The sequence below is a fragment of the Pelobates fuscus genome, chromosome 2 (genome assembly GCF_036172605.1).
Source record: "Pelobates fuscus isolate aPelFus1 chromosome 2, aPelFus1.pri, whole genome shotgun sequence".
In the NCBI taxonomy this organism is placed as follows: domain Eukaryota; kingdom Metazoa; phylum Chordata; class Amphibia; order Anura; family Pelobatidae; genus Pelobates; species Pelobates fuscus.
Genome location: NC_086318.1, coordinates 182,724,067 through 182,742,032, shown reverse-complemented (window position 1 = coordinate 182,742,032; position 17,966 = coordinate 182,724,067). Strand labels below are relative to the sequence as shown.

Below are 17,966 nucleotides of genomic sequence, written 5' to 3'. Positions count from 1 at the left end.
TTTGTTTATGAACCTTAGTCACACCTCCCTGCATGTGACTTGCACAGTCTTCCATAAACACTTCCTGTAAAGAGAGCCCTATTTAGGCTTTCTTTATTGCAAGTTCTGTTTAATTGAGATTTAATTATCCCCTGCTATGTTATTAGCTTGCTAGACCCTGCAAGAGCCTCCTGTACAGGGGCGGACTGACCGGTCGGGCACTTCGGACATGGTCCGAGGGCCCAGCCGGGAGGAGGGCCCACCATCAGGGGGCAGGGTGGCACACTCTGAGGGGGCCGGCCGCGTTCAGGGCCGGCCCTTTAAATGCTGCAGCCGCCTGAGCGCTCTGTTAAGAGCCTCAGGCGGCTTCAGCTTCTTCTTACCCCCTCCCCTGTAGCGTGGCCGAGCTGCTCTCCGGTCCGCGGTGCCCGGCCGGAGTGATAGGAAGGTGCACACTCAGTGTGCACTTCCTGTCAGTCCGGCCGGGTACAGGAAAAAGAAACTCCTACACTACAGTGGAGGGGGTAAGAAGAAGGGGAGTGGAGGGGGTAAGAAGAAGGGGGAAGGGGGTTAAGAAGAGGGGGTAAGAAGAGGGGGAGGGGGAGTAAGAAGAGAGGGAGGGGGGAGTAAGAAGGGGGTAAGAAGAGGGTGAGGGGGAGTAAGGAGGGGGAGGGGGAGTAAGAAGAGGGGGAGGGGGAGTAAGAAGAGGGGGAGTAAGAAGAGAGGGAGGGGGGAGTAAGAAGGGGGTACGAAGATGGGGGTTGTTAGAAGGGGAGGGGGGAGTAAAAAGAGGAAGGGGGAGTAAGTGGATGGGGGAGTAAAAAGAGGAAGGGGGAGTAAGAAGAGGGGGAGGGGGAAGTAAAAAGAGGAAGGGGGAGTAAGAAGAGGGGGAGGGGTTAAGAAGAGAGGGAGGGGGAGTAAGAAGAGGGGGGTAAGAAGAGGGGGAGGAAGGAGTAAGAAGAGGGGGGGAGTAAAAAGAGGAAGGGGGAGTAAGAAGAGGGGGGAGTAAGAAGAGGGGGAGGGGGGAGTAAAAAGAGGAAGGGGGAGTAAGAAGAGGGGGGAGTAAGAAGAGAGGGAGGGGGGAGTAAGAAGAGGGGGAGGGGGGAGTAAGAAGAAGGTGAGGGGGGAGTAAGAAGGGGGGTAAGAAGAGGGGGAGGGGGGGAGTAAGAAGAGGGGGAGGGGTAGTAAGGGGGGGGGAGAGGACCCGGGAGCTCAGCCTGCAGCTCCTCTGGGTCCTTCTTGCGCGAGCACAGAGCGTTGCTGCGGTTACCACGGCAACGTTAAGGCTCTTGCAAGAGTAAACTCTAGCCCTGGAGCTACGGGCTAGAGCTCACTCTCAACACTGTGACCACCAGGGATTACTGGTGGTCATTGTGGTGAGAGTGAACTCTAGCCCCATAAACACACTGCCCCCCCCCACACACACACACCATACACATTCACACACTGCCCCCACACACCATACACATTCACACACTGCCCCCCATACACACACACTGCCCCCACACACACCATACACATTTACACACATTGCCTCACACACACACATACACTGCCCACTCATACACACACACTGCCCCCACACACACCATACACATTTACACACATTGCCTCACACACACACACACACATACACTGCCGACCCATACACACACAGCACCCATACTAACATTGCCACACACATACACAGCCCCCTCATACACACATTGCCCCACACACCCTACACATTCACACACTACACCCCCTCACACACACACTGAACCTTTCACACACACTGCACCCCTTACACATTGCACCACTGCTCCTATACCCTACTACAGCCTCATATCCCAGCAGACCCCAGGTAAGTTGTCAAACTGTTCTTAAATGGTTTGACTACTTACTCTGGGAGGGGGGCCCGGCCCTCCTGGCACCATAACCACTACACAGAGCAGTAGTGGTTATTGTGCATGGATTATTTCTTTAAATAATCTACAAGTGCCCCAGTAGACAGCAAGCCAGCCAGCCCACAGGCCAGCCAGCCAGCCCACAGGCCGGCCAGCCAGCTCACAGGCCGGCCAGCCAGCCAGCCAGCCCACAGGCCAGCCAGCCAGCCCACAGGCTGGCCAGTAGCCAGCCAGCCAGCCCACAGGCCACCAGTTAGCCCACAGGCCAGTAGCCAGCCCACAGGCCTACAGCAAGCCACAGGCTTACAGCCAGAAAGCCCACAGCCTGCCAGCCGCAGCCAGCAAGCCACAGCCTGCCAGCCAGCAAGCCACAGCCTGCCAGCCAGCAAGCCACAGCCTGCCAGCCAGCAAGCCCACAGCCTGCCAGCCACAGCCAGCAAGCCCACAGCCTGCCGGCAGTAGGAAGCAAGCCCACAGCCTGCCAGCAAGCCGAGAGCCTGCCAGCCGCAGCCAGTAAGCCCACAGCCTTCCAGCAAGCCCACAGACTGCCAGCCAGCAACAGTAATTAAGGTAAGAGGAGCCAACTTGGCCTAGGTATCAGCGAGCAATGTTGTGTTGCTATATTGTGAATAAGAACCAGAGTGTTGGAGAGACCCCCCCTCCAGGCCCCATTAGACTCCATTGTAGTCTCTAATGGGACCTGGAGGAAATTCTTTCTAACACACTCTCTAAAGGACACTGAGATAGCCTCTGCTACAATGATCCCCCCTCCATGGCCCATTAGCCCTCAATTGTAGTTTCTACTGGGGCGTGGAGGCGACTGTTTCCAGCAGGGACGCTGAGATGGCCTCTGTTAGAAAGACCCCCTTCCAAGCCTATTAGACTCCATTGTAGTCTCTAATGGGGCCTGGAGGGGATTCTTTCTAACACTCTCTAAAGGACACTGAGACAGACTATGCTAGAAAGACCCCCCTCCATGGCCCATTAGCCCTCAATTGTAGTCTCTACTGGGGCCTCGAAGGGATTATTACACTTTTGTTCCTTGTGTCTAAAGATTGTGTAGGGTGTGGCTGGAGGCAGTGCATGGAGGCGAGACAAGGATGGTGCTTGCTGCGGAGTATGGTTGGGGCCTGTAAGGGGGCCCTTGATTTATTTTGCCCGGGGGCCCTGAGGGTTCTCAGTCCGCCCCTGCTCCTGCATGTGATTAAAGTTCAATTTAGAGATTGAGATACAATTATTTAAGGTAAATTAAATCTGTTTGAAAGTGAAACCAGTTTTTTTTTCATTCAGGCTCTGTCAATCATAGCCAGGGGAGGTTTGGCCATGGCTGCATAAAGAGAAACAAAGTGATTTAACTCCTAAATGACAGTGAATTGAGCAGTGAAATTGAAGGGGAATGATCTATACACTAAAACTGCTTTATTTAGCTAAAGTAATTTAGGTGACTATAGTGTTCCTTTAATCAGAATTTCTCTGCTATAGATAATGGACGTATTTTATTTAATATTTATTTTCTTACAAATGTAAAAATTAAACTTACCATATTCATCAACATGGAAACATGCTGTCTCTGCCTCAGAAGTCTAAAATAACAATGACATTGGTGCATCACATTTATGAAAAAAGTAAAGGTAGGAAATAAAGCATGTCTTCTTATTTCATGCTTTAATGCATTTTATCATTAAGCATTTTAAACATTTAAACATTTTATTCAGGCAGGTCTCTATTTAAAGTGAACTTGTTGAGAAACAAAACCACTTACCTGAAATCGCTCCCATATACATTAAATACACCATATATCACAAAGACGCATGGCATATTCTATGTAAAATAGAGAGATTTACTCACTTTTCCTCCATTCCAGGGCCACCATATTTGAGCTTCATTGGTGTTACTCTTCATGCAACACCCACCTCTTCGCTGTCCTTCATCAGTTGCCAGCGTGCCAGCATCGGAATGGAGTGATGTCACCTCACTATACCCAGGGGCGTATTAGCCACGAGGAAAACAAGGCATTTGCCTTGGGCGGCATTTTTCAGGGGGCGGCAAAAAAAGCCGCCCCAAATGCCCAAGGCAAATGTCTTGTTAGCCTTGCGGCTAACAGACATGCTGGGCTGCTGGGCGGTCGGGCGGGTGGCTGGCTTGGGAGCACTTCCTCTGAGCTGTCTGCTCAGCTCCCTCGCACGCCGCAGAGTGAGGCTGGGAGCCGGAATATGACGTCATATTCCGGCTCCGCCTCCCAGCCTCACTGTGCGACTGTGCAGCGCGCGAGGGAGCTGAGCAGACAGCTCAGAGGAAGTGCTCCCTCGCCAGCCGCCCGCCCGCCCGACCACCCAGCAGCCACTGGACCACCAGGGAGAAAGATGAACGCCCCCCCGCCCAGCATTCCCAAAGGTAAGGAGGCTGGGGGGGTTAAAGTAAAAAAAAAAGTGTTAATGTGAGTGAGTGTGAGTGTGTGTGTCTGTTAGTGAGTGTGAGTGTGTGTGTGTCTGTTAGTGAGTGTGAGTGTGTGTGTGTCTGTTAGTGTGAGTGTGTGTGTGTCTGTTAGTGAGTGTGTGTGTGTCTGTTAGTGAGTGTGAGTGTGTGTGTGTCTGTTAGTGTGAGTGTGTGTGTCTGTTAGTGAGTGTGTGTGTGTCTGTTAGTGAGTGTGTGTGTTTCTGTTAGTGAGTGTGTGTGTGTCTGTTAGTGAGTGTGTGTGTGTGTATGTGTGTGTGTGTGACTGCATGTGTCTGTTAGTGTGTGTGTTTGCCTGTGAGTGTGTGTGTATGTTAGTGAGTGTGTGTGTCTGCTAGTTTGTGTCTGCTAGTGAGTGAGTGTGTTTGTCTGTTACTGAGTGTGAGTGTGTCTGTTAGTGTGTGTGTGTTTCTGTTAGCGAGTGTGTGTTTCTGTTAGCTAATGTATGCGTATCTGTCAGTGAATGTGTGTGTGTGTATTTAGAATGCGGGGCGGGGTAAAGCCTAGGGCAGCACAAAACCAGGATACACCACTGACTATACCTATACTCCAAACTTTCTGTAGCATCCACAGCGTATGTGCTTTGGCTGCTGTGGGAGGTCTTTTCTGCTCTCCCTTGTCACTCAGTGCCAAGCCATTGACTGACAGCTGGGAGTAAAGTCTATTTTACATTAGTTTTTCTCTCCAAATCTATACATTTGCTAGCAAAACTGCTACCAACATGTATAGATAGAATCTTCCTCTCTTTCTAATGAACATCAGTTGTTAGGGGCATGACAGATGCCCTTTAAGATATGCAATGTGTTGAGAAAATCAGCCTCAAATGTATACAATAACTTATGTTTTCACTGAAGACTATGCAAGTAAAACTTGTGCATTTTGTTTCAAATTAAGTGTGATTTGTTTGTATATTTCCTGATAGGCAATTTGACTGAATTCTGCAATGCCAAAACTCTATACACACATATCACAGAATAAACAAAATGGACTATGGATGAGCTGTTTTGTTTGTTTTTTGATCCAGAATTCTGCCCACAGGGGTCAATATGACCTTCATATTAGAATAAGGATGGTTTAATATCTCCTTTGTGCCCCACATTCCATGTTATGGGTGGGGACATATCTACTTAAAAGTGAGCAGGCAGCAGACTAACAGGGTGGCTAACTGTAGAACCACATAGTGAATAGCCCTGTTAAATTTCCAAGCATATTTACTAAAGTGAGAATTGCAGAGAATTCAAAGTGAATTGAAAGTAAATAACTAATCTGGAAGCATAGCTGACTTAGAGAATTATTCCAAATCAGCTACTTTGTTTTAAATGTGAAATTCACTTTGGGTTCACTTCAAATAGTCAACAATCCTTACTTTAGTAAATAACCCCACTAATGGCAATCTATTGGCTAACTTATGTCTTATGTTAAACTGAAAATGAATTGCAAAATTAAGATCAAGTTATAAATATATTTAAGTTGGAGTGTTAGTTTGATTTGACTCATTTGGCCTACATTTTCTAATTTGATATCACATTTCACTATTTAATAAATGAATGCCATAGTAAGAGAATGCTGTGAAGATAACATTTATTTATAAAAGCTCACCCTACATTTTCTACATTCTAATCCAGTCCAATCTTCAAAATGCTAATATGTTTCTTTTACTGTGGCCTAAACAATTAGCACAGCGATGAATGATGGGAAATTTGCAATTTGTACTTACATCTGTTAGTGTCCTGATACACCAGGAGCCAAGCATTGCATTGCTGGAAAGTGTGAACTCCTTGGAAATGACTCCCAAATTACTCCTCAATTTCAGCCACTGATTTACAATGTTGTCCTGTGGATTCTGTCATTTTGAAATGCAATAGTGTTACAAACTCCAGTTATTAAAAGCAAATTACTAAAAGGATAGCTGTCACCTCAAAGCTATTTTTTTTATGTAATAATCCTTTCAAGTTTTGAAAGGAAATAGATTGTTTTAAAATGAAGTATATGCCCCCCAAAAAAGAGAAAACAAATAATCACTACCTTTACTATAAGACAGGATCCTGTATACATGCACCTTGGATCAGACAATGATTGAAATATAAACAAAAGGTAGATATGTATTTTCTCATTTTCTTTTTAAATATACATCATTTATAAAAAAAAAATCGCTTTCAAAGCTTGATGAAAGGATTATTATATTAAAACATAGTTTTGAGGTGACAATTATTTAAACTAAGACTTCCAACTAGTTAATATTATGCAAGGACATATTTATTTCAAAACAACCATGATGCTATAACATGCGCTGTGTTTGTGAACTGAAACCTATTTACAAAGCTTGCCATACTGAGGAGCCATGCTTTTATATATGCTTACAGGGTTACTACAGACACCCAGACTACTTCAGATCATTGGGCCACACGTGTGTTAGGTCTCCCCCGCTGGCTGGGGAGGAGTGGAGGCGGAGCCTGAACCAGTTCAGAGGGACACTGGAATCAGGTAAGTGAATCAGGTAAGTGGGGGGCAGGGTGGACACTATAAAGAGCTATAGAGTCAGGAAAAAAACTTAGTTTCCCTTTAGGATTTACATTAGGCACAGAACAGCAAAACAAGATGCTAATGGGTTTAGTAACATTATTGTAGTGCTAACTTTAAGATGTGCTTCTATACCATGCAGATTATTCTATACTGGAACATTAAAAGTACCAAACCAATTATATATTTATATGTATTGTTATTGTGTCTATTGTGTTCATTACCTTGCCTATAATTATGACATTTTGAAGCGTTTACAGAAAAATACATTACAATGACTAAACTGTTATCCTCTCTTTATGCACTCCTATTTAGAGTTGTCCTGTGGATTAAGTAATAACAAAGTATTTAACCAGGAAAGGTACATTCAGATTACTTTTGCTATTAAGTACATCTTGGGGATGTTACCTTAGCCACAAAATCCAGGGGTTGTTACTATTACTCAATTTAATGGTACTTATTTTATCTACCTCAGAAGGGCTGAATCAACCCTGTCAGGATTTGAACCTCCCACCCAAGGGTTGAAAATATTCTACTGATGATGCTTTAGCCCACTGAGCTACGTCACTTTCACATTTGCTTTTCTATGTTGTGTGAGAATCAGCCTGAGCCATAGTAGCGGACCTCAAAGGATAGATGCCTTAGAGAATATTTCCAGTTTGGCTATCTTGACTTCACTTCACTTTGAATTCTCACTTTAGTAAATAACCCTGTGTGAGTTTGCCACTGGTTAGAAAGCTGATATTGGGGGTCAAGAGGTCATTCTAATCAAAAAAATCATGGCAGCTTGTGTTAAAGGTTGTGTTGTCTAGAATTTCCTGGTGCAGTCCCCCTTTTGCATGTCAAACCATGTAACCAATTGTTTTATAAATATTGTGCTCACACCCAGCTTCAAGAGACTGCCCTCCAATTGCATTGCAAATGCATAATTAACACGTCCACTTAGTCAATGTCACTTTTGTTCAACCCGAATGGCTGACAATGCTCTGTGTGGCTTTGCACTCACGCAGAAGCTGAACTGGTTATATTGCTGTGAGTGTCCCTTTATGACTATATTGTGAACTAATTGGCTAAAACTACATATGCTATTTTATCTTAAATTGCTTTAACACATTAACAGCAAATGCTTTAACACATTAAACTTCTGTATTCTGATGACACAAACCTTAATTATAATGTCCACTTGTCCTTTGTATGGTCTGAGATCACGATCTACAGTGATAACACAGATTTTTACTGTCTCTCCAGGCTTATAAACAGGTTTTTCAGTTTGTATTAATACACAAGTCTTAGTTTTCCCCTTTACCAGTGCAACTCTGTTAGAGAACAATAGTTTATTTTTAACCGATCCATTAACAACCAACTCAAAGTAAGAAGGGGAAACTTGTACTGGAATCTGCAATGAAAAATAAAATAGAATATTAGTAAAGTACAGGGTATATAGTTAGAGGTACTGTATATACTTGGAGGTTATTGTTCTGCATTTCCCTTTTCCATGTCTCGGGCATCCACTCCAGACATTTGATTGAATTTTGTGAATGACTAAAACAACGTACAACATTTTCAGTACTTTAGGAACATTTTTATATGTATAAAGTTATCATCTAGCTAATGCTTTGATTATAGGGTTTTAAAAAAAATCATTTGGGACACCCAATCAAATGGTTTATTATCATGTAACAATTTTACCACTGACACCATTACTTTGGATGGAATAACACACATTTAGTGTTATATGGAGAGACTTTATTAACCCCTTAAGGACGGCCATTGCCATTCTTTTTGGAGTGGCTCTAAGCGCCAGAGGGCGGCATAGAATGTTCCTGTCCCTCCTCTGCCCGATCTGGCCCTCCCAGGCCATGTGATTGCGGGGACCTCGCGATCACATGGCCGGAATAGTCGGCTTGTGCAGAGGGACTGCCTGAGTTCTCAGGCTCTCCCCCTAGAGCCTGTAAAAAAGTTTTAAAAGTTAAAATAAAGTTTTAAAACACTTTATAAATGTAATAAAACTACTTAGATCATATATATATATATATATATATATATGATCTAAGTACTTTTATATGCACATACACATTAATAAACTGTTATTCTAAGTGTATTTTATTATTAATATATATATAGTTATATATAATAGAATCATCAATGTTTCAGTTCCGAATAGGAACTTTCATCAGGACACTGATGAAATTACACTTACTACTTTACATTGTGGCAGAGTGTCATTTCTTCAGTGTTGTCACATGAAAAAAAAAGAAAATATCTTGGGTTGTCTACTTTTGCAAATGGTATGCCATCATAGGGGTAATCTTCATTCCGGGGCTACCATACGGACTCAAAGGCAACATAACCAGTCTAGCAAATTTCAATGAGTATAAACTGAAAAATGTAATGTGTTGTATTTGGCCTTGTAACTTTCCAAAACACCATAAAACCTGTACATGGGGGGTTCTGTTTTACTCATGAGACATTGCTGAATACAAATATGTGTACATAAAGGACCACTATAGGCACCCAGACCACATCATCTCAATGAAGTTGTCTGGGTGCCAGATTCCTCTAGGTTTAACCCTGCAGCTGAAAACATAGCAGCCGATAGAGGCGCTGCCACGATTCTCACTGTGAAAATCACAGTGAGAAGACGCTGGATGTCCATAGAAAAGCATTGAGTAATGCTTTCCTATGGGCGGTTTGAACGCGCATGCAGAGTTCCCCAGCACAGATTGAGCCCAGCACTCGAGAAAGGTAAGTGGCTGAAGGGGTCTTAACAACCTTCAGCCCAGCGGAGATGGGGTCCTGAGGGTGGGGGGGACCTAATGACCCTATAGTGCCAGGAAAACTAGTTTGTTTTCCTGGCACTATAGTGGTCCTTTAATTGCAGTAACAGCTACCAGTATTATGACATTATCGGTTAAAATGCCACGCAAAACTAAAAATTATTTTTTAAATTCTCAATCGCAGGCTCGCTGCCTGGGTTTTCTTTTTGACTCCAGACTCTCCATCACCCCTCATGTCCAATCAATCGCCAAATCCTGGCGCTTCCATCTCAAAAACATAGCGCGCATCTATTTAACCCCGGATGCGGAAAAGGTGGTAGTCCATGCTCTTGTTCTCTCTCGCCTGGACTACTGCAATAGTGGTCTTTTCAGTGGTCTTACGTGTTCCCAGATTGCACCGTTGCAATCTTTAATGAATGCAGCGGCAAGCTCATTTTCCTGTCCGTTCACACCTCCCTGCACTCTCAATCCCTGCATTGGCTTCCAGTTAGATATAGGGCTCAATTTAAAATGCTGATGCTCGCTTACAAGTCCCTACATAATGCTGCTCCAACGTACCTATCCTCTCTAATACACAAGTACGTCCAGTCAAGGCCCCTACGCTCTGCCAAAGACCTACGTATATCCTCTGTCCGTACTCCCACCTCTAACGGCCACCTCCAAGACTTTTCCAGGGCTGCACCTCTTCTGTGGAACTCCCTTCTCCATAAGAATTTCACCCAGTTTACACTCATTCAAAAAAACATTGAAAACTCACTTCTTCAAGAAGCATATCAATTAAACTGTTAGCAGATTTTTATCCCCCACTCTCCATGACTCCTCTCCTTCAACTGTCAACAATTACCTACTAAGCCCTCAGTGAATACTTTTCTAACAACCTTCTTCGTACCCTTACTTTACCCTCTGTGTCACTCTACCCCACTCCCTCTAGAATGTAAGCTCATTGAGCAGAGCCCTTCACCTCTCTGTTCCTGTATGTCCAGTTGTCTGGTTTCAAATACATGTCTGTTAGTCCACCCATTGTACAGCACTACGGAATGTGATGGCACTATATAAATAATAAAATAATAATACTACTACTACTAATAATAATATGTTTTGTTTTGATCAGAACTTGTACAACTGCCTCAGTCCTTAAGGGGTTAAATGCTTTTTAACCACAATAAACCGCAACCGCAATAACAGTATTATTTTCTCATCTCTAACTAAATAACTAACCAACTAACTACCCTAATAGGATCTATATAACTTAAAGTGACACTCCGCAGTAGGCTGTTGTGGTTATGGTGCTAGTTTAGGTAGTTTTATTTATTTTTATACAAACCCCACAGTGTGATAGAGGGAGGGTCAGTAATTAGGATATTTATATTTTGGAGTTTGAGGGTTGTAGTTAGAGTGTATTGATGGCTAGATGATTGGCCACTAGTGATGTCACGAACATAAAAGTTTCCGTTCACGAATGGCGAATGCGAACTTCTGCAAATGTTCGCGAACGGGCGAACCTGGCGAACCGCCATAGACTTCAATAGGCAGGCAAATTTTAAAACCCACAGGCCACAATAGTGATGGAAAAGTTGTTTCAAGGGAACTAACACCTGGACTGTGGCATGCCAGAGGGGGACTCTCATGGAAAATTAAATAGTTGATGCAGAGTCTGGTTTTAATCCATAAAGGGCATAAATCACCTAAAATTCCTAAATTGTTTGGAATAACGTGCTTTAAAACATCAGGTATGATGTTTAGTGATGTCCCGAATGGTTCGCTGGCGAATAGTTCCTGGCGAACATAGCTTGTTTGCGTTCGCCACGGATGGCGAACATATGCAATGTTCGGTCCGCCCCCATATTCGTCATCATTGAGTAAACTTTTACCCTGTACCTCACAGTCAGCAGACACATTCCAGCCAATCAGCAGCAGACCTTCCCTCCAAGACCCTTCCACCTCCTAGACAGCATACAATTTAGATTAATTCTGAAGCTGCATTCTTTTTTTTTGTGTGTTTGTGTTTATTATACATTATCCTCCATAGCCAGTAACCTGTGTTTATTATACATTATCCCCCATAGCCAGTAACCTGTGTTTATTATACATTATCCTCCCATAGCCAGTAACCTGTGTTTATTATACATTATCCCCCATAGCCAGTAACCTGTGTTTATTATACATTATCCCTCCCATAGCCTGTAACCTGTGTTTATTATACATTAATCCCCCATAGCCAGTAACCTGTGTTTATTATACATAATCCCCCCATAGCCAGTAACTTGTGTTTATAATACATTATCCTCCCATAGCCAGTAACCTGTGTTTATTATACATTATCCCCCCATAGCCAGTAACATGTGCTTATTATACATTATCCCCCATAGCCAGTAACCTGTGTTTATTATACAGTAACCTCCCATAGCCAGTAACCTGTGTTTATTATACATTATCCTCCCCATAGCCAGTAACCTGTGTTTATAATACATTATCCTCCCATAGCCAGTAACCTGTGTTTATTATACATTATCCCCCCATAGCCAGATAATTTATAATAAGCACAGGTTACTGGCTATGGGGGGGATAATGTATAATAAACACAGGTTACTGGCTATGGGAGGATAATGTATAATAAACACAGGTTACTGACTATGGGAGGATAATGTATAATAAACACAGGTTACTGGCTATGGGAGGATAATGTATAATAAACACAGGTTACTGGCTATGGGGAGATAATGTATAATAAACACAGGTTACTGGCTATGGGAGGATAATTTATAATAAACACAGGTTACTGGCTATGGGAGGATAATGTATAATAAACACAGGCTATTGGCTATGGGGGGGATAATGTATAATAAACACAGGTTACTGGCTATGGGAGGGATAATGTATAATAAACACATGTTACTGGCTATGGGAGGATAATGTATAATAAACACAGGTTACTGGCTATGGGGGATAATGTATAATAAACACAGGTTACTGGCTATGGGAGGGGTAATGTATAATAAACACAGGTTACTGGCTATTGGAGGGGTAATGTATAATAAACACAGGTTACTGGCTATGGGGGATAATGTATAATAAACACAGTTACTGGCTATGGGGGGATAATGTATAATAAACACAGGTTACTGGCTATGGAAGATAATGTATAATAAACACAAAAAAAAATAATAATACAAAAAAAAATGAATGCAGCTTCAGAATTAATCTAAATTGTATGCTGTCTAGGAGGTGGGAGGATCTGGGAGGGAGGGTCTGCTGCTGATTGTCTGGAATGTGTCTGCTGACTGTGAGGTACAGGGTCAAAGTTTACTCAATGATGACGAATAGGGGGCGGACCGAACATCGTATATGTTCGCCGTCCGCAGCGAACGCGAACAAGCCAGCGAACCGTTCGGGATATCACTATTGGCCACCACTGTCCATTAAGTGGGAGATTTTAAAAGCTTTGGCAAGTTTTAGACTTATAGGCAATAAGAATGGCATACTATTTTGCAGTTATTATTAGGATGGGGGCTTAGCAATTATACCACCTGTCACCCCACCCTTCATGGGGTATTAGCAGGGGTAGGGAAAATTTATCAAGTCCCTACCCAATATATTTAGAATTCCTGTTTTTTCTGAAATAATGTTTTGCTGTGTTCACATGCATTTGTGTAATTGCTACCAGATGTCCAATATAGGCTTTTGCTCAATAGCATGGAACAAGTTGAACCTGCTGAAGGATATGTGTTACTTTTTACCAGAACATCTTATCAACTAATTTCAATGCCTCAGGCATGTCTGAACGCCCCTCAGGTTGGTTCAGTTCCTATTTAACAGACATAGATTAATAACACTCCCTTAAGTGACTGGCTGAGAGTTGTGGAAAAAGAAAGGAACTGAAAGAAGAATTCCTGAAAGTTGCTGCATAGAGCCCTCTCAGGTAGGGAGGATGGACTAACATTGTAGCATGTGCATTCATACCTTGGAGATCATCTATATACAATGCCCATGGTGAATGGTGTAATTCAGGGATAGTTAACCTTTTAATACCTCTAGCCCACTTTTGTATCTATGTTAATGATAACATTTCCTAATTGCCCACCAGTGCCGCAGTAACTAATTTTATAGTGCAATGTTTTTGTTTATTTAAATATGTACCTAAATGTATCTATTTTTTTTCCTTTTTGTCGATTTTCTATTCTACTTTTTTTTTTATATGTGTGCTTGTGAGGTGCTGTGTGTGTGAAGGGTGCTGTGTGTGAATGGTGTAGTGTGTGAGAGGTGCTGTGTGTGTGAAGGGTGTAGTGTGTGTGTGTGTGTGTGTGAAGGGTGCAGTGTGTGAGGGCTGCTTTATGTATGTGAAGGGTGCTGTGAGGGAGGCAGTGAGTGTGAGGGGTAGAGTGTGTGTGAGGGGTGTAGTGTGTGTTTGTTTGTGAAGGGTGCATAGAGTCTATGCTGTGTGTAGATGTGAAAATTATTCTTACCTTTTACCAAGGAGGGCGGACATAATGCTACAATCCATGGTGGTCCAGTGGTGCCATATTCACTTTAGTCTGCAGCTGCTCCAGCTGCAGGTTGACTCTCCTGTTCTCCTGCAAGCACAGCACTGTAGCACAGCATTGCCATGGTTACACGCGGCCACGCTTCGACCAGCCTATTCGCGGGAGGAACAAAGAGCCTCCCATGCCCTTCCCTCCCTCTGCTGGAGCTAAGTGCCAGCAGGCCAGTGAGGGAGATCTTTGATCTCCTCTCTAGCCCGAGAGGGCTTACAGCAAGGCTGGCTGTGCATGTACCGGCAGGGGAGATGAAAGGATCTCCGCTGCCGGCCTTGGTCTAAGTCCATCAAGGCCTACTGGGTGCTTTCTGCAGAACCCACCACCACCCACCTGAAATCCCAATACGCCCACTAGTGAGCGGTAGGGACCTGGTTTACTACTCCTGGTTTAATTAATACCAGATGAGCTATGCCAAAAATAAATACATTTTCTCACAGTTTTTGCCATGGTAGTGTTTTCTTGATTGCCAACATTCGGACTATTTCATTCATTGCTGTATGGTGGGTGATTGATATGTGGAAAAGGAACAATTCTACAGAATTTATTTTCACCTACAAGTTCATAAACTGTGGACAAATTAAGATTTGACTCAAAAAGAGAAAATCCAAATGATTTAAATTGTGCATTGTTTGTGAATAAATTAACTTATGCAGCAAATTGTGTTAAAACAATTCTACCCAAATCTAAAATAATGTTTTATTTTTTAATTATCTATATATTTTGAAAATGTTAAAATAATTAGCATCTCGTTAACATCTCTTTTACTTACCGCAGGAAGAGTGAGTATTCCAATGGTACCTGTAGGTTAGAAAAATGAAACAATTTTACGTAAGTACTAAGATAAAAAAAATGGTTAAAAATAGTTATAACAAACATAAAACACATGTATTTTTTCATAACTTTTTGTTGTTTATAAAAGAACAGTCAAAATACCGTGGTTCTAAATCAAAATTATATCAGGTCTTAATGCCTCTTAATAACTTTATTTAACATTACATGGAAACAAAAAATCATGGGGTGGATTGCACCAAGCTAGAGCAGGGACACATTCGCGTAAGGAATACAGATTTGTGAAAAAAATTGTGCTTTTTAATTATCCTTTACCCTAGGGAAACGTCTAATATGTTTTACTATCACAGTTTAGTTGGAATACCTCAATAAACACATGCACACATATAATTATTCATTTATTCATTGTGGTTATATCTAAAAGCAGTTTGCAAAAGCTGCAGATCTCTTGTCTCAAGCCTTTGAAGCAATCTTCTTCTAACCCAAACCAGATTTTCTGGCTGTAACATTACATACCAATCAGTGGCGTACCTACCACGGTCGCAGGGCCCGAACTCCAGGGGGCCCGGCTGCAGCCACGACCCCTGCGACCGTGGGCCGCCTGGATACCTCCCGGGTGTCTGACAGGAGGGGAGAGCTGTGTATAGCGTGGCCGAACAGTCTGTCAGGAAGTGCTCACCAAGCGAGCACTTCCTGTAAGAGCAGGATGCAGCCCCCCGTGTTCCTAATGGACCCCCCGGTGCGTGGCTGTGTTCTTCTCCCTCGCACGCCATTTGCTGATGCCGGGAGCCAGAGCATGATGCCATATTCCGACTCCCGGCATCAGTAGACAGCCCGCACAACGAGATGCCTTTTTATACATATATGTTTACAAGTTGGAGGTAACACTTTCATCATCTGTAAACTCACCATTTTCAAACACACTCCTTTGAATTACTAGACGTTTGTCTTCCTCCAAAATTTCACCAGTTACATTGATTTGAGTGTGGTTATCACCAAACCAATGGACAGCAATGGATGTGTTAATTCCGGGGTAAATATATTTGGGAGCTGTGATGTAATATGTTGGACTGAAAAGAAAAACTCTTGTTAAAGTTTTTAGGATTAGATAATTAACTAACAAAATTATATAGATTCTGTACATAAAATGCTACATACAATTTATCAAAACAGGCTTAAAGGGACACTATAGTCACAGAACCAGTACAGCTTAATGTAGTGGTTCTGGTATCCATAACATGTCCTTGCAGGCTAAGCACTGTAAACACTACCTTTTTAGTGTAAATGCAGTGTATACATTGCTGCTTAGGAACACCTCTAGTGGCAGTCACTCAGACGGCGACTAGAGATGCTTCCTAGTCCAGTGCTGCACATTATTCAGCACCTACACTCAGCATCTTCATGCTCTGCATGGAGGCACTGAACTTCACCATAGAAGTGCATCTCTCAATGCATCTCTTTTATGAGAGGCTAATTGGTGCAGTCTGGAGTTTTGCCTTACATGCACAATAGAAAAACATGGGAAACATTGGTTTGGCTGAGATCATAAACACTGATGATCTCAGTCATGTAGGCGGAGAAATCCAGGCCTTTTCCACTCACCTTTCCCTTGCAAGGGGAGTCTCTCCTCATCTGCCAATCACCTAAATAGTTAGTTAAATACTATAGTGTCAGGAATACATGTTTGTATCCCTGACACTAGAGTGTTCCTTTACTTACCAACAGAGTTATGCACTAAGGTCCAAAATCTATACTATTTAAATCCTAATGGGGAAATTGAGGCTAAAATCGAATCTGGAAAAATTATATTACTCAGTATTATATTATTACTATTATTATAATCATTATTATTCTATTAAAATTAATGTATTCAATGTTTGCTGGTAGGAACCCTAATTATATGAAGAGAGTTGAAAGTGAATTGTCACATTAACCCCTTAAGGACACATGACATGTGTGACATGTCATGATTCCCTTGTATTCCAGAAGTTTGGTCCTTAAGGGGTTAAATAATAACACCCTATATAATGAATGTTGTTTAGCATAGTGACAAATCATTTATTTAATAGCTTAAAGATTTGGCAATAAAATAATTACCACATCTTTAAGCACTGGCAATGTTACATTCACCCCCTGTTCCCAGTTATGTCTCACACCCTCCCGCTAGACTGGCCCTGCTTCCCCACATCTCCTCTGTGATGCCAAAACATGTATTGCTCTATAATAATAACAATAATAATAATTAATGCCTATGGGGGGGGTTAGTTCTCACCATATTTTCTAAATATAATCATAGGTGTTGGGAAGCAATATTGTTATATAGATTTTTTATTTTTATTTTTTTAGCTTACTACGTTTATTTAATAGTCACACGTATACATATATGTAAATTAACAGCAGAATAAATTCAAAGCAATTCTTATGTATATATCGAATAGAGGACAAGATACCAAATTGCATATGACATTCTATTAATAAGTTTTTACTTTAAGATAAGTTACAAGTCTAAGAAAACATTATTATTTACAAGAAAGAAAAGGAAAGAGAAATAAAAAACTAAAATGAAGTGGTCTGATTTAACATTTGCTTTTATATCAGAAACAACGGGAGTTGTAGAGTACTCTAAATTTGAGGTTTAATATGCTTATAAATTCTAGCAAAATCTAGTTTGTCTATCCTATATTAGTGAGGGGAATGTCCATAAAGAATATGAAAAAAAAAAAAAAAATCCAAATAATTGAAGGCTAATAACAGTCTTCAGAGCCATATACAATCACATACCCTCAATAACCTATGTTACCTGGTATCCTTTATATATGAGATCCTCATCCCTTTTATCTCTTAACCAATATGATGTCCATAGCTCCCATATCTTCAAATATTTGCATCTACGGTATGTCCTCTAGCTCATCAATGTAATTTCTCCATACATCTGACCTCTTCCAATCTATTGATCAATTGTTCCAATGTAGATACTGCTGTCTATTTTATATTTCTATTTGGCATTAGCTTCTCCCAAACAAAAC

The 17,966-nt window shown here is 42.1% G+C and overlaps 1 protein-coding gene across 1 annotated transcript in view; it reads right to left on the bottom strand.

Moving 5' to 3' along the window:
* The window catches only part of LOC134586250 (CD109 antigen-like), a 128,586-nt gene that overhangs the window by 108,966 nt on the left and 1,654 nt on the right, over positions 1–17,966 (bottom strand). Inside the window, exons 2-6 of the mRNA XM_063441743.1 lie at positions 15,850–16,010; positions 14,921–14,949; positions 8,005–8,235; positions 6,037–6,162; positions 3,406–3,448 (exon numbers count right to left, since the gene is read on the bottom strand). Of these exons, the coding sequence (XP_063297813.1) occupies positions 3,406–3,448; positions 6,037–6,162; positions 8,005–8,235; positions 14,921–14,949; positions 15,850–16,010 (590 nt within the window). The remainder of the gene's footprint in view (positions 1–3,405; positions 3,449–6,036; positions 6,163–8,004; positions 8,236–14,920; positions 14,950–15,849; positions 16,011–17,966) is intronic.